At 45.5% G+C, this 26560-nt stretch overlaps 1 protein-coding gene across 1 annotated transcript in view; it reads left to right on the plus strand.

The window, feature by feature from the left end:
* The window catches only part of RYR2 (ryanodine receptor 2), an 830495-nt gene that overhangs the window by 269374 nt on the left and 534561 nt on the right, over positions 1-26560 (plus strand). The window contains exon 3 of the mRNA XM_090044772.1: positions 521-625. Coding sequence (XP_089900898.1) covers positions 521-625 — 105 coding nt within the window. The remainder of the gene's footprint in view (positions 1-520; positions 626-26560) is intronic.

Below are 26560 nucleotides of genomic sequence, written 5' to 3' on the forward strand. Positions count from 1 at the left end.
AGTAGTAGTACCTGTTTCAATGCGTCTCTCTGTAGTTTCTCCTTTAAAGATCTGTGTACAGATCTCAGGGTGTTCTGCAGGCTCCTTTAGTCTGCCTGATGGCAGAAATGCATAGGGTAGCCCTGATTGGCTGACCCAGATTGCCCATGGTCAGCCTGTGTTCCCCTGCAGCACAGGAGCATGTTCTGCTCTCTGCTGGAGAAGCAGAGTCTAGGGTGCAACATGCCCTTGGGGTGGGGCAAGGAGTGGGAGAAGGAAGATGCTGGAGGAGTGTCTTCTGAGAGAAGGCGCTGGAGAGTAGCATTCTGCTAAACATGGCGTAACTAATAAACTGATTTTCGTGGAGAAGGTCTGAAACTGATATTTATATTTACTGAGAAAAAGCAGCATTTTTTTACTGAACCTGAATGATTAAGGGTAGGGGAACAGGGGTAGAACAAATATGGCAGCTTTAGAAATTGATTTATAACAACTTCTGACTGATGGCACACTCATGTAATCTCATTCTTTCTTCATTTAGAATGTTCCACCAGATCTCTCCATTTGTACTTTTGTGCTGGAACAGTCCTTGTCAGTGCGGGCTCTTCAAGAAATGCTGGCAAACACTGAAGAGAAAGCAGAAGGGGTAAGTTATGAGGTCTAGGCTTCTTGATTACGTTGGCCTATAGCATATTTCATAGAACCACAACCTTATGACACCAGGACAGGTGCCTTCCTCATGTTTCATTTTAGTTTCCTTCTTCAGTGCAGTAGATACCCAATCCTGTTAAGTGCTGAGAACTTTCAACTTTCAGTTATGGGTATTTAGCATCTCTCAAGCTCAAGTGTCAGCACAAATCAGGGCTTGTTGTAGAAATGATGATTTAAGGCTACTGAGAGAGTACTTACTATGAGGTCTTACTATCAATATAGCAAAATTAATTTTATGTTTAAAAATAGTTAAATCTATCCTTCTGAAGAGTTATGTTGCTGTCTAAATGACAGGACTGTGTTGCTATAGAGCAGATTAACCTCATATTTATGCAATCCCTGTGCAAAATAAAAATGGTGGGAAATCTGTAAATGTGGAAACAGGCATGCTTAGGTCTTGGTTGGACATAATGACAGTATGCTATGTGGCTTGAACTAAAACATCAAATAATTCAGCTTTAAAGCTGAAGATTGTCATATTAATGAACAGTTTTAGTTGAATTTGGAAGTTTGCCATCTTTCCATTCTGGAGCAGAGAAAGAAACAGAAATAATATTAAGTTTGGGTAACAGATAAATATCTACAAATAAATCATGGTTGCATAAATAATGTTATGTAAATTGTTTAGTTCTTTTAGCTTGCAGTTATGTAGCTTTGTTCTCAACACATCCTTTGCAAAATTTAATTTGAATGCCATACTCCTGGCCAAAATCCTATAAACTGTTTGTCATAGAGGAAGAGTGACAAGGAGTTTGGGCTTTTGGCACAGAACGTACATGCAGAGACAAAACAGAATAGAAATCAGCAGCAAATCTGTCGTTCAAGAAATCTGGCAATGGAGTAGCAAACCCCTGCTGGTTCTGGGAATACCTTTAGAGAGCAAGCTCCAAACTAATCTGTAGCAATCAGTCACACTAAATGCCAAGCATTCAGCCTAAGAATGACAGTCAGAAAACAAAATCCAGGAACATCCCCATACATTGTCCAGAGCATGTGGTGTCATTGAGCATTTGTTCCAAGGACTAATTGCAGTAGAACTACTATATCAATGTCGCATGTTCTTCTCAGATTAAGTAAATCCATGCTCCCAGTAAGGGGACCACTCCTTCATGAGTTTGCAGCTATTGTAAATAAGAGTGAACTGACTTCACAGGGAAAGTCTACTCTAGAAATACAAGTATGTGGCATGGGCATATACCAAGAAAGCAAGGATCTACTAAACCCCACCGCCACTGTGCAATCACCAAGGATGGTCAAAAATGTTGTAGTGATAAAGTGGTGATAGCAGTATGTACAGACTAGCACTTGAGAAACTCAGCTGATATACCCTTGTTGCTTCTCTCACTGCCCCCAACAAACATAGGTATGGGACAAGTATGGAAGGAATACTACTGGGGGCAAATTCAAGGAGCATGCAGAGCCATGGAGCAAATGTATGTTTTACCAGTCTAATACAATAAATGGTGCCCTTGCCCATTAGGGTTTCAAAATGTCCATGCCAATACGAAATGGAGTCATATTTAAGTCCAGTAATAAACACTTAAATGTTTACAAGTACTTTTTTATTCCAATTTTTCTATTGGGAATATGGTGATTATTATAGAATGAGCTGTCCTGATAGGCAGCATTGTGTTTAGCAGCACCTGCGACTATTTTACTACTTAGTCCAGAGGTCATGTGACAGGGAAGCAGAATGCAAGTCTGAGTATAGGTGTCCTGTTTGGGGATAGGGTAGTGTCACAGGGCAGGGCCTAGGGGCAGCCGTGAACCCACTAGCGCCCCTCCTGCCATGCCAGTTAGGCGATCTAGTGCCCCCTATTCTCACCTGCCACGTCTTGCTGGTATGTGTATGGTTCTATGGGAGGCTGCCTCCATTCTCCTACCACACGGCGTTATGGTAAACTATCCCCGTCCCATATGGGGTGACTCGGTGCAACCCCAGCCTTATGGGCAATGCGTGCCTCCTTCCTCCCCTTTAGCACGCCCCAAGCCTCACAGCTGTTCCCGGACGTTAAGTCCTTTCCCTTCGTTGCCCCTCTCTGGCCCCCCTGGGCTTGCCACGCCCTGGATGCCCTTCTCTAGTACTCCTGGGCTTATTGTGCACCTGGCGCCCCTTCACTGGTGCCCCTGGGCTGGTCGTGCAACCTACGCCCCTCTACTGGCACCTTTGGGCTTGTCCCATAACCTACGCCCCTTTACCGGCGCTCCTGGATCTGTCACACAACCTACGCTCCTTTCTCTGGTGCTTCCCGCCCTCTCGGGGCCTATGCTGTGCTTCTCACGCTTCCTCGCCCTCTCGGGGCCTATGCCGCGCCTCTCGCACTCATGCCGCACTTCTCGCGCCCGGGGCTCAGGTGGCCTGTAGCCGTGCCTGGCCCCCGACCCTTCCTCCGGGTCGTGCGCCCTATTGGGCAACCGCCCTCACGGGCTGAGGTCCCAACCCCACACTCACCAGATGCCTCTCCGGCACTCTAAAACGCTGTGCCCACTGTGGCACTGCTCACTGTGCCCCCGCTGGGCACCGGGAACCCCCAAGCTACTGGGGAGCCTCCGTGAGGCCTCCTCACACCCCTACAGCCTCAGCCGGTCCTCCAGTATAACAATAACTAAACCCAGAGCCAAACGGCTGTAACATAACCACAAGGAGCCTTCTGGCTCACAACATAAACTCCGTGCCACACTGGCTCTTAGCCATACCTCCCTTAAGGTTCTCCCTTCCTCTGCATCATTGCAGCCGGTCAGAGTGGTCAGGCAGCAACCATCCACCCAGCCTGCTCAGCTCTCCCGCAGAGCTCCTGCTCCTGCAGCTGTCTGGAGGGAACTACCTCCTAGGCTCTGGCCTGGGCTGTTTATATAGGCCCGGCCCTGCCCCTTTCTGGTCACCTGACTGTCCTGGTTGCTACAGCAACTGGCACCTGAGTTGTCCTGGTGATTGGCAGCTCCTTAATCCTGTTCTAGGAACAGGGCACCTAAGTGCCCCTGTGACAGGTAGGTTAGTAACAATTCTCCAGAGTGCCCAGATGGAGCGTTTTGGATGGACACCAGTGGGTAGCAGGAAGGAGTGAAGAGGTACAGACTACCTAGAGAGGGATTTTCAATGTCGGGATGTCACCAATGCCCGCGGACCATGCAGACGCCTGCTTCGCCTGGTGTATCCTCACCTTTAATTGGGGTTTCACACGCACCTGCTTCGCCTGCCACGACTTTGATGTTAACGGAGTTGGTTCAGATGTCCGGTGCACGCAGTCCAATTATGAGTTTCACTGGTGTCACTTGGGTCCCGAGCTTCTGAGGGCTCCGCCGCCCCTACACCCTCACCCGTTCCACCGGGTGGTGGCCAACCATCTGGTCTGGCCACGTATCCATATGTCACTCAGATAGTCCACAAAAGAAAAATGAACAATCAAAACAAGTACTACGACCAAAAAAAAAAAGGGGTTCCCTTGATTGGTGCGGCTCCTTCAGCAGTCTGCGGTCATCCTCCAATACAAACTTGCCCTCTGTGGGGTCGAACCCCCTTTTTTGGCTCTCGAAGAGCCCCTTTGGAGGGCTTAACCCACTTCCCCTTTCACAGTCCAAGCTCACTGTTGAGCTGCGCCCCTGTTACAGGGACTATGGTACCCAAAGTCAAATCGTGCCCTTCTATTAGGGTCTTTACGGTACCAGCTCCAGCCGGGCTCCATCAGCCCCCCGCCGGTAAACAAACAGTCCTGGGCCCCGGAGGGGCCAGCAGACCGGGCTCAAAAACCCCGCTGGGGCTTTGCCCTTTTCCAGAGGTTCCTACTAGCACTCAGCGTTGCTCGCAGCATCCTTTGCAGCGCCCGCCGGTGTGCTCCATCACCTCTACGTCCTCCTTCCGGTTCCGCTTTGCTCCCGCTTGTCAGCCCCGGCCTCTCTTTTATGTCAGCGAAAGGAGTACCGGTCCCTCCCTTCCCCACACCCCTGGCTAAGGGGGATTTCTGCCTGGCTCCTTGGGGCTGCGGACCTGGGGTCACTGGTCCTTTGCTCAGTCTGGGAGCCAAGGAGCCTGCTGGCTCTTTCTTTCCCTCACATTCAACAACAGGTAAATGGAAAGGTTGGCCTAGAGCTAAATGCTATGAGGGGTAACCTTTTAAAATAGGAAGTTTAGGGTGTGCAAGGTAGCAGTGCCTTGGTTTTGGGAAAGAATCAATGGGCACAGCAGGCGCCTGAAGAAAGTGTATGAGTTAACTTTTTAACTCAGTTCTTTTAATAAAACAGAACCCCAATAAAGGAGGTACTTGGAGGAGCTGAAAGTGTATGACCCTTTACTGGGGGATTGTAAGAAGGATACACTGCAGCTATATCAGAGTCTGCTAGCTCTAGGTATTTACAGGCTCTAGGTATTTACAGGAAGCTTGTTTTCTGGCTGTAGTAATTGTTGTGAACTTGTGAGTTTCTAGTGTTGGCAAATGATATACTTTTATTTAACCTTTACAAGTGAAAGTAATTGTGTGTGTATATCTGAAGCATGATCTTTCAGGAGTGATGCCAAATTTTAATTGTAATAACTTTGTTTCCTTTCATTTGAGGAAAGGCAGTATTACAAGTTCCAGAATTTTTTCTTATAAACTAGACTCACGTCTCTCTAGCATGCTATCTGCAATAGAGAGGCCCTGTAAAAGGAAGCCGCCTTAGTTTTCTGTTACTTTTCATTCCAACAAGCTAGGTTAGAATGCATTAAGAAAATCGTGTTAAAAAAATAATTCTTGTGTTACCAACTCTTTGATTATGGATAGCTCATAAATATTATGCGGAACCTTTCAATTTAAGAGGAATATCAGCAATAATGTAATACAATGTGAAAATATTCCAGTGAGGTTTTTTATGCCTTGATCATAGGGACTAAGAAAAGAACAATAATTTATTTTTTCAATGTTTTAAATAAATTTGAATGTTGATCTCCTGTGATTTAGGCCTTTCTTCCATTCATAATTCATATGTATGAGGTTCTGTATGGAATTGGGTATTATATTTTTGTGTATACATCCCTACACAGGACTTTACGTACTTGGTAAGACTAATGGTTCATCTAATCCAACACTGAATCCATCAACCTGATTTAATCAGAAGGTAATATCAGATGCATTAGAAGAAGGTGCAAGAAACTCGATGATAATATATGTAATACTCCGCTATTCCAGAGTGTTTCTTCCTATCCCTAGGCAGCAGTTGCTTTGTTGTGGAAGGCTGACAGTTCCCCTGTATACTAATGATCAGATATAAAATATTTATGTAATTTTTTTCAGCAGCCCTATGATTATACAACCACTGACATCCACCCTCAATATACCAAGGCACTGAAATCCACAGGTTGATTGCTGTATGTAGTCTCCTGTTTCTCATTTTATAATTTATTGAAAAGGAGAAATCATAAGTCAGTGTTCCAGTATTATGGTAAAGGTTTAAAGGAACATTGCCTTTTACCTCGTGTGTGTATGTGTATATATGCGTGCACATGTGCCCTACTACATGCACAAATTAATTAAAAAAGAAACTATTAATTTTACGAAGTCAATAAAAAATGAGGAAACGCCAAAATTTAAGTGGCTGGTGGAATCTGAATTAGGTCTCTTACTGATAAGCAATATGCTACAATATTTAAATGTAGGTTTGTATACTGTCTTTTCCAGGGAATCCTGACCTCAGTCATCAAATGGATGAGTAATGTTTTGAAATGTTGTTTCCTCCTCATTGTCTAACTTGCATCTCCATGCCTTGTTTTTGCAAGATCTGCTCTGAAAGCATTAATTTTTTTCTGAATGAACTTTTTATAGTTCTCATAGTTTCTAGGGTTGGAAGGGACCTGAGTAGATCATCTAGTCCGACCCCCTGCCATGGCTGGAAAGAGTAGTGGGGTCAGACGACCCCAGCAAGGTGTTCATCTAGCCTCCTCTTAAAGACCCCCAGGGTAGGAGCCAGCACCACTTCTCTTGGAAGTTGGTTCCAGATCCTAGCTGCCCTGACACTGAAGTAGCACCTCCTGATATCTAGCCTAAATCTTCCCTCTGCCAGCTTGTGACTGTTATTCCTGGTTACTCCTGGCGGTGCTTGGGGGAACAGGGACTTCCCCAGTGCCTGCTGATCCCCCCTGACTAGTTTGTAGCAGGCCACTAGATCCCCCCTCAGCTTTCTCTTGTGGAGGCTGAACAGGTTCAGGTCCCGTAGCCTGTCCTCATAAGGCCTGCCCTGCTGCCCCCTGATCATACGAGTGGCCCTCCTCTGAACTCTCTCCATGCTGTCCACATCCCTCTTGAAGTGTGGTGCCCAGAACTGGATGCAGTATTTCAACTGCGGCCTAACCAGTGTCGCATAGAGGGGGAGGATCACCTCCTTAGACCTGCTTGAGATGCATCTGTGGATGCATGACAGGGTGAGGTTGGCCTTCCTGACTGCATCCTCACACTACCGGCCCATGTTCATCTTGGAGTCAATGATGACTCCAAGATCCTTTTCTGCCTCTGTACTGACAAGAAGGGAGTTCCCCAACCTGTAGGTATGGTGCTGGTTGTTCCTCCCCAGGTGCATCACCTTGCACTTGTCTGTGTTGAATCCCATCCTATTCTCGTCTGCCCACCCTTGTAACCTGTCTAGGTCCGATTGTAACCTATTCCTCCCTTCTAGTGTGCCCACATCCCCTCACATCTTAGTGTCATCAGCAGATTTGAACAGGGTGCTTTTTACTCCCTTGTCCAAGTCGCTGATGAAGATGTTGAACAGTGCGGGCCCGAGGACCGAGCCCTGGGGAACCCTGCTGCCCACATCCCTCCAGGTCGAAAATGACCCATCCACCATCACTCTCTGGGTGCGGGCCTCCAGCCAGTTGGCGACCCAATTGACTGTGTGGGTGTTGACACCACAGTCCCCCAGTTTCTTAGTGAGAACAGGGTGAGAGACAGTGTCGAAGGCCTTCTGAAAGTCCAGGAAAACTATGTCCACTGCTACCCCTGCATCTAATGATTTGGTTATCATAGAAGGCCACCAAGTTGGTCTGACAGGACCTGCCACTGATGAACTCGTGTTGGTTGCCCCTAAGCATGAAATCCCTTGCTGGCCCCTCGTGGATGTGTACCAGCATAATTTTCTCGACCAGCTTGTCTAGGATCGAAGTAAGACTAACTGGCCTATAGTTTCCCGGGTCCTCCTTCTTATCCTTTTTGAAGGGTCCTTACTGCTCCTTACTGTAGTATCTGCATACTTCATGTGCTTTCACAGTGTCCTTGTGAAATGAAACAAAATAATTTTTGCCATTTTAGGGTGCCTGTACATGAGCGTGGAGGCTGCTCTGATGTGCTATAATTACAGCATGTTGGAGCAGACTCGATTAATTGAGTCTGATGGAGCATAGCAGTTATTGTGCTCCAGCAGCCTTCTGAGTCTTGCGCATCAGCATCCCTGCACTTTGAAATAGTGATGGACGTGCTTGAACTACAGCTTGTTGGCACCCCACCACCATTTTTAAGCACAGAGACACTGATACACAAGATGCTGTGGTGCTTTAATAACACCAGCTCTAAAAGCTGCTTTAATTAAAGTGCTGTCCCCCCAAACTCAGAGCACATGTAAAAAGTGCCCTAACAGATTAGGCCCTAAGGCATAGAATGATTAAGATCAGAAGTATCCACTAATTTGTGTGCCAAAGTTGAGATTCCTAAAACCAGATGCTGCACAATACTCAGCCTTATGTAGCACTTCATATGTTCTCTGAACATCAGTTGCAGCTTTGAGAGCTCAGCACTTCTGCAGATTAGATCCCAGGGTCTTAAGTGTGGGACAGAAAAAAGGTTGAAAGCAGAGGACAATGTGATCACCCATATAAAGTGTGGTCTAAGTTACATGCCTAGTAACACACAGGCATTCTGGTGGAATCCAGTTCTTCAGGGCAACATTCAGGTGCTTTTTTTCTTGTATTCCCATGCCTCATTCATAACCAGGGGTACTGGCTTTCTCTGTTTTAAAATAGCAAATTCTCTGATAAAAATCACAAATTCTCTAATTAAAAACTTCCAAATCTGTGTTTTTGCGTATCTAAAATGAAACACCACTATATATAAAGGCATCAGTTGAACACAGTGATATATTTACAATTTTAAAGCAATTTGGAAATCTACCAGTACCTCAATCACTATAATAAACAACTTCTAAATACCTGTAAATTTTAACGTTTGACTTTGGGTTTTTTATCATGGAAAATCAGAGCTCCCCCTGCTCCCTTTGTTGACCAGAACATAGGTGCAGCTGTGGCTGTTTCCCCCACACTGCTTTGTGGTGCTGAGCAGCCCTGATACGCTGGTGCCCTGCTCATACCATTGCCCCTCACTCCCAACTCGCAGCCCCCCTAGCCTTACTGGTGCCCCTCACTCCCCACCCACAGCCCTCCAGCCCTACCAGTGTCCCTCATTCCCTAACCACAGTGCCCCAGCCCTGCTGATGTCCCTCACTTCTGATCCACAGTTCCCTACCCCTGTTGGTGCTCTCACTCCCCATCCACAGCCCCCTGACCCTGCTGGTGCCACTCAGTCCCCTGCAGCTGATGCCACAGCTGCCAAGGCTATGGGATCAGGGACCTGGGTCTACAGCCCCCTGCAGCAGTGCCCAAGCCCTGGATGCCCACCCACACGAGGTGGCAGCTGCTGCAGTGAAGCAGAGCACAGAGCTTGGCTCCTCATTCCCCATGAGTGGCATGACCGGAGCAGAGCCCATTTTGGGGGTGTGTGGATGCAGGCTGCTCTGTCTGAGCTTAGGACTCCCTGCCTTGCTACTCTCCCTCTGGGGCCTCTGCAGCTCAGAAGCTGGGATCTAGTGTGGCATGGCAGAGTGGGACCAGGCAGGGCAGCTCTTTGCCACTGTGAGTCCCACACAACCATGGCAAGTGCCTGCCTGGCAGCAGAGAGGGGCACAACTTTGCACCTCAACCCCTGCTGTTGTTGGGTGGGCAGGGGACACCTTGCCAGGACTACACAGGGCTCATGGTGGCAATGAGCTTCTATACTAGGTCCTGCCCACAGAGATGTAGAGGCCCCGGGGGGGAAGAGTAGGGAGTGCCAAGTCTACAGTGGGCAGCCTGCTGCCTGCCCCATGCACAGATCTAGGGTACTCATGCCCCCCCTCAACCCTCCTGGGAGTGTGGGCAGCAGTGGGGAGGCAGCCCCCCACTCCTCCCCCTGGACTAGCTCCATCCTGCTCCCTGCTTGGGCCCTGCGGCTGTGCGTTTGGGTCCTGGGCCCCAATCCCCATGCATTGCCCCAGCTGGGCAGTACCCCCATCCGCAGACCTGCCCAACTCTCTCCCTTCCTCACTATACCTCAATTCCCGCCCATTCCCTGCCAGACTTACGTGCTACCATTTCCTGCATTTTTCTCATTTAAGGTGAAAGCATGGTGAATGGAAAACCCAGATCCCTGTTCATGACATACTTCACTGTTTTGGCAGGAAATGAGGCTAGGGTCCTACAAAAAGCTGTTATTTTCTCTGTGCAACCTAAATTTATCTCTAGAGCTGGTCTGTGTTGTGCACAGAATGCACAGAGTAGGGGAGAATGTGCACAAAATGTGCATTGAGTGGGGAGGGGGGAATTAAGTGATTATGAAATAGGCATTGATTTGTAAGATATATGCATAAGAAATTTGACTTAAGATTGCATAGGCAACCTTAATTATAGTATTTCTCTTCTATTTGAATGTGAATAATATTATTTTAGCCTGTTTTTTGTGTTTAATTTTGCATATAAAAAAAGGCAAACCAAGAAGTTTATTTATTTATAGATAATGTTGAAACTAGAAGGGACCGCTGGATCATGTAATTTCACCTCTTGCATAACTGAAGCCATCAATTTTTACAGAAGGTGTGTACAAGCATTACATTTCTACCAGTGGAATCTCAGGTTTACTGGTATAAACCATTGGTGATGCGTAGGGAGTGCACGTGCGTGCACATGCACCCCCTGAGTGTGGCGGTGCACCTAATGCTGCTGGTGATGTCAGCGGGTGGTCGCTGACCACTGGGTGGCGCTCGTCATCCCCCTCCCCCCCAGCTGCCGATGGCACTGCAGCTGCCTATGGGAGCTCCCTGCTTGCCACCACCACACTCCTGCTGCTGATAGTCCTGCTGCCACCTGTGGGAGCTTGCCGTGTTCCCCCAGTTTCCAGGGGCACGTGGCATTCATGGTAGAAACTCAAAGTGTACAAACATTCAAGCATTTTTACTAGATTAAAAATAACAGGTTTGGTAGAAATTTCTTATGTTAAGAGGTAGAAGTTAGACTTACCCTTTGGCCTTGGTCAGTTATTTACTAACTGCCTTGCGGCCTCACAAGGCTGCTTGGCTTTTTCCATCGTCATGGCTGCCTTTGTGTCTATAACAGTATTGTCAACTCTCATGGGGCAACACTGCTATAATCATTTGAATGTGTTAGCAAAAGTACATTTATTATGGCAAAATAACTATTAATACATTTGATCACCTTAAGTTATTAATGTTTTAGGATGTAATTGTAATACAGAGTATTTAGGATAAAGGCCTTGGCTTGCTCTTCAGTCATATTTCTGCAGCTTTGACTTTGGTTCCATGAAAATGTCCACGCCTGATATCCACACTTTCCCTGAAATGTGGTTATGCTTTGAATAGCATTTGTTTGATTCAAGTTATAGTACAGTTCACTCACTGCTCCTGCTGCATAGGCCTATACATGGTCTACACTAGGTACCCAGATTTGATCTTCCCTTCTTTGTGCCTTAGTTCCTCCTTTTTAAAATGGGGAGAAAAACATGTTCACTCAGATGAATGGATGCTATGGAAATAAATGTGTTAATGGTTGAAGTACTTGGCCACCATTATGATGAGGGTTGCAGTTAACATCTTAAGAAATTAATTCCATCTTTTGCTAAATGTTTGAATAATGTACAATAAGTAGGACATGGGCTGCATATTATAGAACGAAGAGGAAAGAAAATATTAAAGCAGCCCTGTCTATTCTGTGTACTAAATTGGGCATCTGAATTATGCTCAGAATAAGTAATTAAAGACTGTTTCACATGGTACATTTGAATGGGTGAGCTGAAATAAGTTTGCAAAGACGGTTTTAATTCTTTTAATTTTCAAATGTAGAGTTCTTGACTTTTCAGCCTTAATGCTATTCTAAGTAGCTCTTGGGTATTTGCAGATGTTACACTTAGGTGGATTTAACCTTAGTTAGATAGATGTAAGTGCCAAAATGTACACAAATTGGGAGGTTAGATCAGGGAGTATGGCTACCTGTTCTGACTTTGTTCACTCATGTGTGGATCTTATGCTTAGATTGACCTACTGATCTAAGTGCTGTATTGTATAGATCGGGGCAGGCAATTATTTCAGGTGGAGGGCCGCTTACCTAGTTTTGGCGAACTGTTAAGGGCTGCATGGGTAGCCCTGCCCCTTGACAGGTGCTCTGCCCCCTGGTCCCTGTCTCGGGACCAATGTCCATATCTTGGGACTAATGTCTCAGGGCCAGCACTGGTGAGGTGCAGAGCAGGGCACAGGCTGGCAGGGGTCAGTGGAGCTTGGCTGAGTTGCACCAGCAGGGAGAGGGAGGAGCTGGCTCAGTGCCATAGAGCCCCTGCCACCCTGCTCCGGGTCCTGCTGGCACTGGCCCTGGAACACTGATGTGGGCCTTGTGCTCCCGCGCCCACTCACTCCCAGTGCCCCCCTAGCCCTGCTGTACAGGTGGGGAGCAGCGCACAGCCCTGACCCCCTGCTCACCAGCAGGGAAGGAGCTGGTGCGGAGCATGGGGAAAAGTGGCCCCTTGGCCGCCTCATGGCCCATGCTCCCTGCTGCAGCCACTTGCAGCCTGCGCGGGGCTGTCCTGAGCAGGCACAGGCAGCCCCACATGGGTTGCGGGCTGCAAGCAGCTGCAGTGTGGGCTGCCAGCCGCATGGGGACTGCTTTTCCCCCACCTGTGCACAGCACTGGCTTGTAACCCACCCCTGCTAACCTGGGTCCCGTGCCGGCTTTAGGCTCACCCATTGGGGCTGCACTGTGATGGAAGCTGCTGCAACCCCTGCCCCACTTGCTGCACCTGGCGGCTTTACAGTCTGGTGCTGAGCATTGGGAAAAGTAGCCCCTACCCCGCCCCATGGCTAGTGTCCCATGCTGCAACTGGTTGCAGCCCACAAGCCACATGGGGCTGCCTGTGCCTGCTCAGGACAGCCCTGCATGGGGTGTGAGAGGCTGCAGTAGGGAGTGCCAGCCATAGGGTGGGTGAGGGGCTGCTTTTCACCACACTCTGTACCAGCTACTCCCCTGCCATTCCCCTCTGCCTCCCTTACCTGAGTGTCCTGTGCCGGGGCAGCCACATGATCCCAGGCCAGAAGTCCCTGCTAGGGCTTCTAGCGAGGGGGATGGGGCCGGGGCCCTGCTGTTGCGGGAGCCTGCCGAGGATTCCCCTGGGTCCTACTGCCCCGTCTTCTGTCATTTTTGACAGGACTCAGGGACAGATGCATTTTAATTTTTAAAATATTTTTAGGGGCCCTGTGGGCCAGATAGAATGGCCTTACAGGCCGGATCTGGCCCATGGGCTGCATTTTGCCCACCCTTAGTATAGATGTTTGGGAAGGTTAGATCAGGTAAAAAATGGCTGGCCTGATCTAACTGTACTTTACCTAGGAAGTGAACTACATAGATTGATCTATGGCTGTAACCCATGCCTGGTCTAACCTGAACATGGGTACATTGCAAATCTAGACCGACAATTACTCCTATTTCTGTACTGACTTGCTAGCCTTCCCAACCCGCACCCCAATCCTGCCAACTCCTTCCCCCCTCCCTTTGTTCATCCCCCTCCTTCCACCCTGACTTAATATTATCAGCTTCCCAGTTCTGGAAAACTTCTGTACAGTTGGTGTTTGACCTACAGTCACTGCTTAAAGCTGTGTAATGTAGATTAGATCCTAGGAACATCTCTACGTGGCCCTTGTATATAATAGACATTATGTAAATAATTCAGTACTTCCAAAAAAACCAAGGGATTATGACAAATTAAATAACTGTTGTAATTTAAGCTAAATGATTCAGTCACATTGAACTGAAATAATTATGTACAGAATTATTTTGTTTGTTTTCTATGAAGTGTTTAAAACATCAAATAAGCATTTTTGAGAAATAAGAAATCTACTAAGCTTGCACCTTCCTGATACGTTTGGGGTAAATGGCACATGAATTTGGATATGCAGGGAACCTCAACTTTTTCACCACTATAATGGCATATAGTACACACATGAAGCATTGGAATGACTGTAAAATTCTCAATGTGCAAGCTCTGCACAGTGTTTGTTATCAGGTTGTGGGGGGAGGAGAGGGTGGGTCTGGAGAGTGTCAGGGGAGTCTTCAGCAATAAGTAGTCTTGAGGAGCATTGGACAACTTGTGATAGAGCATAGAGGGGATTTCAAGTCACCTTTGTCTTTTTCCTAAGGGCATATGTTCTTTCTGTGATGTTCCTTGAGGATGTGCAACATTGGCTGTTTCCCCAGAAATTTAAAAACTTCCCTGGAAAACATGAATGCCAAATTTTCCTAATGGTTTTTTAATACATAATTAAGTGCTAACTCTTCCTCCAGGATTCACCATCTTAAAATGCCTTGTGATGATTATGGGCTATGTGTATGCATCAATATTTGCATATATAACCTGTTCACATTGGTTAAAAGTATGGATACGCACATCCTTGAGGGGTAGAGGGGGAGCAGTGTGTAACCAGCTACATAATGGGTTTGGGAACAGTGAAATAGGTAGTTACGCATGAGACACACGATTTGGCATGGTGAATGGAAGAGGACAGAACCTGGGAAGGAATGGAGACTGCTTCATTCCATTTCCTTACTATTAGAGTCTATGGAAGCCTTGCAGTATTTTCATTGAGCAACTCTGAAATATTGTTAAATGCCTGAGGATAGAATTGTGCACAAAAGCCTGTAATAAAAAAAGCAGATGAGGAGCTTCCAGTTGCAATATGAAATAGCTTCACTTTTCATTAAATATATTATATCAGTGGAAACAGCAGAATTGTTGAGAGTACATGTTGCCTTGTATCTAACAGCTGTTTGTTTGTAGACAAAAAATTTTGTTTCAGGTCTTTAATGGTTGCCTTTTCGGATACTGGTGGAGAATTTTCTATTTTTTTCCTTTTGTCCTAGTAATAACAATAAATACCAAACCCCCCAAAACAAAATAAAACAAGCCTGTGAGAGAGGAATGGTTTTAAGTATTTTATGCCTGGGCTGTTCATAATTAAGTTATTCTAATTTTGAGGTTTAGAATAGGTCAAGATGGAAGATGTCTTTCTTTAAGCTTTCTGACCAAAAGGTAGTAGATACATCCCCCATACACCTACATCTGTATGAGGAATGAGGAATACAATAAAATATAAAACAGTAAAAATAAATACAAACATAACAGAACACTATTTATAATATAAAAAGCGGCTTATTACAACGTGGGAGTATAAGAACTTAGCTTACCTAGTATTGCTTGTAATTGCTTATAAGGGATAGAGAGGGCAGCGAGAAAGTCAGAAATGGTTAGGGGAAGGGGAGGGAGTGTATTTTTAAAGAAAAACGAAAAGGGGGTGGGGGTTTGCTACACTAGTACTTCTTGCAGAGTGCTGAGTATCCCTAACTTCCATGACTCTGGAATAGGAGTTGGGGGTATTTGCAGAGTGCATTGAGTGTGTTGCAAGATGCTGCTTGAGCACTTTTTCCTAATGCTGGAACTGCCAGTATGTCATTGCATATTCTTAATGTCTCTGTTTAACCTGAATTCATATTAAAATGGTTAATCCAGAGTGACTTGGTTTTCTGTTTTTGTGTTTTCCCCTGTAGGAGGCATTCCTATCTTTTTTTCTGCTTCTGATATTTTCAGTTGGAAATAGGAAAGTTTCACTTGAGGAAAGGAGTTAAATTCTTTTCGGTGGTTATGTTTCTAGGTATAATTTGTAGTTTATATATATTTTTAAATAGCTAAATTGCCTTCAGGTAATTGTTGGCAATGTGAATCCAAACATCCTGACATTTTAGATAACATTCTATTCAGATTAGTAACTTAATGGCTTAAACCCATCTTGATAGATGACTAAATTTTGTCAATAATTAATATTGTGGCATATTTTGTCAGCTGTATTCTTTCTTCTGTTTTGTTTTAAGCTGCTGTAGACACACAGCTCCCACTGATATCAGCAGCTTTCACATTCAGGCCTTAAAAGATCAACCTTCAGAAGACAGTGTTAAGAATTGTCTGTTTTTACACTTATTTTTGTTTTTTATGATGTATTAGGAACTTACTGGCATCAATTTTCATCCTTGATTCCTTTAGATGGGACTGGAAAAATGAAAACCATTAAATTCCTGTGTCTCCAAACATATCTCAACTTAATGAACAAGAGTTTCAGAGAAAGTTTCCCTACAGATCACTTACGGCATAATTGCCTACTATGCTAGTATGGGGACAGAAACCCCACTTTTCTAAGCAATATTTGCAAATTGCTTCTGTCATAGATACAATATTGGCCTAAGTGGATTGCTGGTTAGACCTGATATTGCATTCTATGTACCCCATATAAAAAAACCTGTCAAAACATGATTTTTGCTAGTGTTTTTTCCACTGATAGAGAAAGCTCCTCTAATATACCATTATTGTAAAACCATACATATTAGATATCCCAGGAAAACCACCAACTGCCTGGGAGGAATTTGGAGAGAGATGTAATCACATGACGCAACCCCTTCAAGTGAGGCAAATAAAACTTAAACTGGGAAATTTTGTCCTGTTTCCAATCAGTGTACCTTCCAACTTTATAGAACAGGGCAGGGTCATTTCTTCTCAGGACAGCTGTTCATTTGTGCTGTGATTGGTCTGAGGCAGTTTTCTTTGGGCTTTTCCCTTAAGGTTCCCTGACTTGGCACACATTTATCTGTTTGTATAGCCATGGCCATATAGAACTAGGCTATCTGTTGCATCTCACTGAAGTATTATAAGAAATTACAGGTAACACAACTTCATTAGAAAACCAAAAGATACTTATAAAAACAAGTAAGTGAGATGATATTTCAGTCATCATTCCTGCAATTGTAGTTCTAGTTTAAAGGTGAGTGAAACAATAAAATGCATAGAAAAAATGTTAATCATGTGCATATAAAATATAAATTATAAATGCAAACCTATTTATTACTAAGTTCCGAACTATTTGGCAAGCCGGATATCTGCAGTAGGAGAATGTGCTATAGCCTAAGTGGGTATACCTGAAAGAAAAAAGGGTATGTTGGTGCATGGAGGCCTTGAGCAATGGAGTGTGTAATGTGTAAGCCCTTTTACGTGAAGATCACCATGTTAAACCTGGGTTAGCTTAGTAATCATTGAAAATTGTTACCATTCAAGAGGATTTTAGTAGCTTTGGTAAAATCAGTGGTATGTTTGTCTATTTCCTGCTGGCACACATAGGGAAGGTAAGCAGGGAGTTCTGATATGCTATCCTGTCATTGCTAGATAATGGTTTAGAGAAAAGCAATTTGAGGAGGATTGCACGATTGTAATCTGTAGCTCACATTGCCTTTTGGTGAATTTGGACTCCAGTATTCAATGCCCTCAGTGCAACTTATAAATTCACTAATGTGTTTACTAACAAGTAAAGGGAAAAGTAAAGTTAAGAATGTTTTGCTAGGTCAACTCCTTACTGGCTGTACATTTTAAGCTCATTGGTGGTAACACTAGACCTCAAAACTAGAGGCTATATAACTTTGTATGCATCAGGGACCCTCACAGGCAGCTCAGCCTGGGCTAATTGCCTGGACAGCCATACTTAAGTTGGGTCTCTGGTTGACAGGCTCTGTCCCAGCTAGTTAACCACTTGGCTTCTTGACTGGCTTCTGGGAATTCAGTCTCCCCATTTATTCCTACCTGTGGCAACAGCTTCCAGGCCAGTCAACAGTTTTGACCCTGGTCTGCTTTGGCAAGACATCCTGGTCCCTATACTTTCTTGTTTTCTTGGTTCCTGACCCTGGTTTTGGCTCTGTCCTGAACTCCAGCTTTGGATTTCCCTGTGGATTTGTTTCCTGGTTCCTGAACCTGCTCATCTCTGTTCTTGGATTTTGATCTGTGGATTATCCTTTGGATTTATTAACTTGGGATCTGATTCCTGGACCTGTACTCTAGCTTGTGTTGTGGAATCAGCCTCTGGATTTCTCTGTGGATTTAGCAATGTGGCTTCTGAATGCTGACCCAGTACATGGCTTCTGCCTTCTCTTAGTGCAGTAACCCAGTGATTTTCAGACTGTGTTCTGTGGATCTCTAGGGTTCTGTGTTGGGTCAACAGGGTTCCACAAAGATTGGAGGTAGTGGCAGAGTCAGCGGAGAGGCAGTTTAAAAACCACTGGCATAACCATTAGGCTAGACTTTCTATGACCTAGACCCTTACAGTAGGAATCCAGTACTAGAAATCATATTCTGAACCCTTCACCTTTACACCAGGTTGATACCATGTGGACATTTATTTAGTTAGACTCTTTTGATGAAACAGCACATTTGTAGGTGATCAGCAGACCTTGTACTTTACCTCTTGGTAGGCTGCCCTACTATTTTACATTGACCTTCAGTATTGCACATTGGGATTGGGAGTAGGAGGTCCAAGACTCCTAAAAATGTATAGATTAAATTTGCTTTTTAATTTCCTTTTATATCTATGTGGCTCATACATACCACTTGGTTTGTTATTTGGTCAAAATGCAGACCAAATAATAGTGATGGTTACTCTCAGTATTTGAATGTTAGTTTTCTAGGAAAACCCACTAGTTACAGGAAAAGTGTTGGTGATTTCCTTCATCTTTCCTCTAAATGAACACTGGGAAAAAGACTACAGAATGGTGGCATGAGGGGAGTGATACTTCTAGCTGTGTTGTGAAACTGCTGTCTTGTGGCTCAATATAGTTTTGAGTCTCTCCTCTTCATTTATGTTGAAGTAAATTAGAATTGGGAGAACTCAACACCTTTGAAATCAGGTTGCTAACTGTGGTTACATACATGAGTTCAAAATATCTGGGAGAATTCTTCTGGCTTTTTCCTGGTAGAAAAACTTACCTGGAGACATTTGTATGCTGAACTCTTGTGTAGCCAGAGGGTCCCTGTGCATGCATCTCTGCCTGCTCTTGAGGCTCCCAGTTTGCCTGGTGACAGATGACAGCAGTTCACAGGGCAGTTGAGTGACAGTGTTCCCCTGGACCCATGGTCAACTGGTGCCCCACCCCCCAGCGGCCAGTCAGTGACTGGGGGTGGGGGATGGGACCCCCACGGATGAACACACTGACTGGGGGGGGGTCCCCCTATGGCTGGCTGTGCACACTGACCTGGAAGCAGTGTTCCCTGTAAGCTGGCTCTAAAAGGGAATGTTGCCCCAAAGGGCCAGGGACATGCTCATAAGTGCCAGCGGCACTTCTCCTGGTGGCCCCACTCCCCAGCTGGTGCTCTCAGAGGGGCACCAGTGCTCCTACCTGCCCCCCCTGCCCACCACCTAAGCGGGGGGATGCTGACTGTGAGGGGCAGCACCAGTGCTCTCATGCACCTCTGTGCACCCCCTATGCATTGCCACTGCCTAGACCTGTGGGGAGGTGATGGGAGCAAAGCATGCTGAGATACTGGAGAATTGTGTTATGGGTTCTCTTAGAAGGTGTCTGTACAGAAATTCACTCACCCAGGAGAAAGTCTCCTGGGATCTATTTAACCCTGGTTGTTTCTGAGCCATTTTTTATCACAAAGTGGCTGTTTTTGCTCTGGGAGAAAAATCTTGAACCATGTATACACTTGTGGTTTCTACTGGGAGAGCAACAACTCTTCCAGGAGAAACCAAATGTTTGCTCATGGCCTATTTTATACTCGTGTAAAATACCCCTTTGCTTTTTACAGTTCAATATGTGCTATCCATGGTGCTGTAACCAAATTTGGTGTCTTTATATTTCACTCACCTAAATTTTGCCTGTATTTTCACTGGATTAGTAATGTTTATTAGGGCAGTGCAAGGCTTTGGACAGAGCTTTGGATCCGGAGAAGCTTCAGATGCTTCAGGGTCTGAAGCAGCACATCTGGGTCAAAGCACTGGTCTTGTTAGGCTTCCCCAAAGTGGTTCAGAGCTGCCTCAGAGATCCGGCCATAGGGCATAATGGGGAAATAATTAAATATCTATAACTTTGTTGTTTTCTGTCCAATTTTGGATGACATTTTCAGGGGTGGTAGACTATGCAGAAAGGATGAAGCCTGCCAAGTGTCAAGAAGATCGGTGCAGGGGTTTGGGAGGAACTGTACCCTAAATTGTTGAAAGCAAAACTCCTGCTATGTCTATCTGTTACAACGCAGGGGGGTCAAAACTGCAGTGATGGTAGCTCTTGCTGAGGCCGCAAAGCCTGCCACGTTTCAAGAAGGTCAGTGCAGGGGTTTGTGGGGGAACTGCCCTTCAAGCTATGGACAAGCAAAACTCGTGACATGGGTGCTTCTGGGACTGACTGTCTCTGTCTTGGGGCATGGGAGACACTACTGCAGGCCTGGCTGCTAAGCTAGTGTGTTACCAGTTACCAATTAATCATGATTCACTCAGGGACCAGGGACTCACCATCAGCTCAATACACAGGAACTAGCTACTAGGTAACAGCTTAACGAGCATCAATTAGCAGCCACAAAACCAAGCTAAGGAGAGGAAAGAATCAATACAGACAATCAACCACCCCAAGACAGAGACAGTCTTGGCACGAGTTTTGTCTGTCAGCACCTAGGGGTGCAGAGCTCCAGACTCCCTCTGCACCAGTCTCCTCGACAGCTGGCAGGCGTTACAGCAGGGGCTACCATCCCTACAGCTGTCACCCCAATGCGCCCACAGTGTGACCCATGGCATGAGTTTTCCTTGTCCGCAGCTTAAAGTGCAGTTCCCCACAAACCCTGGCACCTATCTCCTTGAAACTTGGCAGGCTTTGTGGCCTCAGTAAGAGCTACCAGCCCTGCAGTTTTCACTCCCTGTGGTGTAACACACAGCTGTGACAAGAGCTTTGCTTTCAAGAATTTGGGGTGCAGTTCCCCCCAAAGCCCTGCACTGATATTCTTGAAACTTGACAGGTTTCATGCTCTCAGCAGAGGCTACCATTTCTGCAAGTTTCATCAAAATCAGACAAGAAATTACAAAGTTATAGATATTTCATTGATTCCCCATTATACCCTATGGCCAGATCTTGGAGGTGGCTCTGAAGCTTCGGAGCTGCTTCAGCCGGATCGAGGCAGAAACCTGGTCCAGAGCTCCAGATCAGGTCACAGCCATCTGAAGCAGCTGGATCTGAAGCCAAATAGGATTGCTGCCAACCCGCACAGACCTAATGTTTACTTCTTGCTACTGGCTGCATTTCAGTGATATACAGTGGATATTTCCACCTTCGTCTGAGATCCTTATTTTAACAAAGCATGCATGTTTCTCTGTGTGTGCAACTCAACACCGGCTCCTTTCATTCCAGCTGGCTCTGCATTCTACACACTTTTGAATGGCTTGTGGGAGAAACTACACTTAACATGCTCTTTGTCTGATAGGACCTCTACTCATCATTGTTTTCTAAAAACTTCACTAATCCCCCGCCTCCCTCCCCCCCTCCCTCCCACTGGTGCTTTTTTCTCTCTATAGAAATAATTTTCTGTGAGAAGAATCTTGTGTACAATAGCAGCATAAACTCTGTTACTTAGATTCCTGATGATATTTGTTTGCTGAGGGAGAGGGAGCAGCAGCATAAAGGTTGTGATCTTCATGGTCTAAGGATAAGTTGTATCAAATGGAAAGTGTTTACTGGTGAGGCAGAAGAATTTTCTGTTATGTACTGGGATGTTTAGATATGTATTACTGAACTTGCTCTCTCACCAACAGATCTCCCCTATAAAGTGTCATTTTAAAAAATCTGCTGCAGACTACTTTGAAATGTTTTGTACTTAGAGTGCTTAGAGGTTTTAAACTGAAGATGGGATGCAAACCTCTTGAGGATTTCAGAACTGCAAACATCAACTGATGCTCAGAGTATTGTGCAACATGAAGAATTTTTCAAATTCACACTGTTGGTTGCTGTATTTAAAGCTATAACGGATTTTCAGGTCATGACTGTCACTTCCCACTTTATAGACTAAACCAGATTTTTGAGGGGAACTTTAAGTCCTTTTGCTTCCCAGTTCATAGATTTCATAGATTTCATAGACATTAGGGCTGGAAGGGACCTCGGGAGATCATCGAGTCCAGCCCCCTGCCCAAAGGGCAGGAAGTCAGCTGGGGTCATAGGATCCCAGCAAGATAAGCATCCAATTTACTCTTGAAGGTGTTCAATGTAGGTGCTTGAACCACCTCCGCTGGCAGTTCTGAGCTTACTGCAAATCAGTTTAAGTAGTATTGGATTGGTCCAGATTCTGGACACAATTATTCTTATCTTGATGTCTGAGGTGATATGTAATATGGTGTACAGTGGGGGCGGGCAATTATTTCGGGCAGAGGAGGGCCACTTACCCAGTTTTGACAGGCTGTCGAGGGCTGCATGGGTAGCCCTGCCTCTTGACAGGTGCCCCTCCCCTTGACAGGTGCCCTGCCCCCTGGTCACCATCTTGGGACCAATGTCCCAATGTCTTTGGTCCCAAGACATTGGGACATTGGTCCCATGTCCCAGGGCCAGCACCAGTGGGGCACAAAGCAGGCCATAGGGTGGCAGGGGTCTGTGGAGCCCGGCTGGGCTGCACCAGCAGGGAGAGGGGGGATCTGGTCCAGCTCCATAGAGCCCCTGCTGGCTGGGACCCCGCGCTCCTGCCACCCTGCTCTGGGCCCCACCAGCACTGGCCCCGGGACACCAGGGTGGGCCCTGTGCTCCCACTGGCTCCCCGCTCACTCACACCCAGTACCCCTCAGCCCTGCGGTACAGGTGGAGGGCAGCACACAGCCTTAACCCCCTCCCCCCCTGGCAGGGAAGAAGCAGGTGCTGAGCGCAGGAAAAAGCGGCCCCTCGGCTGCCCCATGGCCAGCACCCCACACTGCAGCCACTCGCAGCCCACACGGGGCTGTCCTGTTCCTGTTTTGGACAGCCCCACGTGGGCTATGAGTAGCTGCAGCAGGGAGCGCCGGCCACGGGGTGGGCAAGGGGCCGCTTTTCTCTCCCCTATGCTCAGCTTTTCCCCAGGTTCCTTCCCTGCTCCTTCCTGGCACGGGGAAAAGCAGCCCCTCCCCCACCCCATAGCTGGTGCTCCCTGCTGCAGCTGCTCACAGCCCATGTGGGGCTGTCCGGAGCAATCACAGGCAGCCCCATGTGGGCTGTAAGTGGCTGCAGCGCAGGGCGCAGGTCATGGGGTGGACGAGGGGCCGCTTTTCCCCGGGCTACTTTTCCCCAGGCTCCTTCCTTGCCTGGGGTCCTTCCCTGCCCTTCCCCCCACCCTCCCTCTTACCTTTTTCTTTGTATTCAAATTGGCAGTACATTTCACTCTTGCATCTGGAAAGGTGCATGTGTACAATTTTTTCTCCCCAAAACATATACATACTCCATTCCCTTGCCAGAGGGAATCATACCAGTGCTGAAATATACTGTTTAATAAAATGACACCAAATACATAATTCTTTAAGGAAAGGATTAGTCTCTATACCAGTTACTCTCAATCTTTTTAGGTCAAAGTGCCTCTTTGTTACTGTTCTGAATTTTGAGGGTGAAACTGGGAATGGCTCAGTGAGGAGGCATGTATGAGGGCTGTGTAAATAATTGATTTTTGGTCCAGCACTTAAATGAAAAACTCAGGGGAAAAAACCCTCAACTATATTTCACGGAAGGAAAAACCAAAGCTGATTACAGTTCAAATGAGACATTCCATCTGACTCAGCATGAAATGCTTCATTTTCAGACACTGGTTTAAATATACAAGGGGAGTGAAGGATTGGGTTTTTGGAAACTGGTGATGGTGCTTGCCCACATCACCAGGTTATTGGGTGAAAGGAGAAGAAGCACTTACACCTCTGCTGTCTCTTTTGGCAGGTCAGCAAAAAGATCAGCTAAATCAGTCTGATAAATCTGGCTCATGTTTGATGGTTTCAGGGCAGCCATCCAGTGTTCAGTGATGCACCTGATCGTCTGCTCTCCAGTGTTTCCCCCTTGCCTCATTGCTCTGGTGTGAGCTCCACAGAGCCTGCTGGAGAGCAGGAGGATGAGGGAAGCAGTACGTCCTGTTTTGACGGTTAGCAATTAAGATCCAACTACTGGTAATCCACTTAAAAATAAAAGACTATAAAATTATGTCATACAAGTACTTTGAACTGTTAGATGACTTGAACCTATGCTGTCAGAGTTATTGACTTCAGAGTGCAATGGTGAAAAGTATATACCAAACTCAGTTGTTCTCTCACTAGGCATTGTAATTTAACTAAAGAAAATCAGATTTTCCTATATTGTTTAATCTAACTGTTTTTTCTTTTTCATAATTTATCCTGTTACTCCTGGTTATATCAATTTTACCAGGAGTAATGAACATTACTTCCCCTAGGGGAGTTTGTAGATTCTAGAGGCATGGTTACTGTCGTTGACAGTAGGTCTTAATGTTTCAGTAGAACAAAATTGGCAGAGTCAGGGTATGCCCTCTGGACCTGAGAACAGAATTTCTCCCCATGGCAGCAGCATCAGTTTCAGTTCCAAGAATCCACTGTTTGCTTGTAAAGGGGTATGATGGTATTCTGGTGAAAGATTAAATGCTTTCCTTTTTCAGGCCCAAGCACATGCTGTCTGTGTCAAGTGGTCTTGCACCGGAGGGACTGAACTCAGAAACCAACCATCTGTAAAACTCATGTGTTAGGTTTTAATAAGAGGCTTTAATTATAATGTGTTAGGACATTGTGCCTTTCCCACTATGAATAATATTGGTAGACTTGCATAGTCTTTAATCCATGTCAGGCCTTATTAACAGAATGTAAACATTTGATCACCCACACTGTACATGGACTTGCATACAAATTATAACTTATTTTCCCATCATGTAAGGACTGAAATTTTAATTTCATAGGTTCTACTCCCACTCCTAGACCATTTAGTGTTTCAGGCAAATTCTTTACATGGCTACCTATCACTTTAAAACTGTGTTCCAGCTAAACTGTATTATGAATTTATTAACTCCCAGCTACTTATCCAGTCATGGCTGATTAATCGCTTATAGTCCTTGTTTAAACAAGACACTGTCTTCCACATCACTAGACAGCAAACTTGTCTAATTTTACTGTGAAAGTGGCCTTTACACAGAGGCAAATCTAATCTAGTTCCATAAATGCATAAGGCCCTGTACAAAGTAGAACCATTGTGATTACTTTGTGTGTGGTGTAGGGGAGATCCAGTGTGGAAGCCACATACAGCAAAATGGACCAGTGCTGACAATTTTTTAAAGAGATATACCTTGATATCAGAGGTATAAACAGTGCTGGATTATGACATGCTGAGGCCCTAAGATGTGTCCAAATTGAGACCCCATATGATAAAAATAATCCAATGTATGTATATTTTTGTCATATGAGAACAAAAATGTCCATATTTAGAGAGTCATTTTCCCGTATCTCCTTTATCTCCCTTATTTACCAACTGATTATTCTAAAACTTGATATTGCATCACTTGTTTTTGCTTATTTAGAGGCCCCTCATATTGTGAGACCCTAAACTGTAGCTTAAGTAGCTTAAGTCTAAATCTGGCACTGGGTATGAAAGGCTCATGGCTTACTCAAAGGTAACAACTCCATTAGAATGACTACTACTGAAGGTCTTCCAACAAAAACTGGTACTTGGTTTATTGGAAAGTTTGCTTTTGGTGGAATAGTTTGCTATAAAAGCAGGGTCCCACGATACTTGCTGAAAGGCTAGTCCTATATCTTTTCATTTTCCATCGCTGGTCAGAATTCATTCTGACTGGAAGGCTATTTCACAAGGTTCAAGGGCATCAGCAGTACTATTCTCACAACATGTTAATCAAACAGCAGTGCAATCCCAAGATAAGGATGATTGTACAAGAATGATGTGTCCATTCAAGTCCTTGTCTGTTGGGATGAAGTGTTCCCATAATTGGTTATTTTTGGAGTTTTGCTTAATATAGTTAATCGGCTTTGAGACTCTCAGCCAGTAGATGTAACTGAGCACAGCAGCTGTCAATTTCTTCAGAAATGCATCACTTATATGCAGTGCACAGTTCTCAGCACTGCCAGACTCTCACCTTTCTTGAAAATATAGGAGAATATGCATTGATTGGATTTATACCTTGTTTATAGCATTCATCCTAAGGTCCATGCATCTATTACAATGCATACATCAGTTTGCCTGCTTCAGCTTAGGTCAAAACCAGACCTGTCAGTCCTCGTGAGCAAGCAAGTGTTTGTCCCATATCCTGAAATTCCCTTCAGTTTTTTTTCTGCTTTGACCGTGATCAGTGGTGCAACCAGACCCCCCAGTATATGTCTTCTAATTCCCAGCCATGTCCTGGTGCCATTCAGTTTTAGGGAGATTTGTCACCTGAGATTTCCTTTACATTCTGAGGTGTTTTCAGTGGATGTTTCCCCTGAAGGTTTTGGAGAAGGGGGCTGTGCTAAGAAAAGCCAGAAGGAAAAGGAGAGGCCTGTGTCTCTTGCTTTATTTCTATGTTGAGTGTCTCCTTGAGCTTAGACAGTGCTGTGGGAAAAAAGTACAATATCCCTTCCAGTCCAGGCTAGAGAGGGTTGCCTTGGTCCTTCTTCCCCAGTCCAGGAACTGGTTCTATGCCAGGCAACCCTCTCTTCCTCGTCCTATGAGGAAAGTGAAGCCAGTAAGACATTGTGCCAGATTGACAATTTC

Source organism: Crocodylus siamensis, chromosome 1 (genome assembly GCF_052110815.1).
Source record: "Crocodylus siamensis isolate JL-2025a chromosome 1, ASM5211081v1, whole genome shotgun sequence".
NCBI lineage: Eukaryota > Metazoa > Chordata > Crocodylia > Crocodylidae > Crocodylus > Crocodylus siamensis.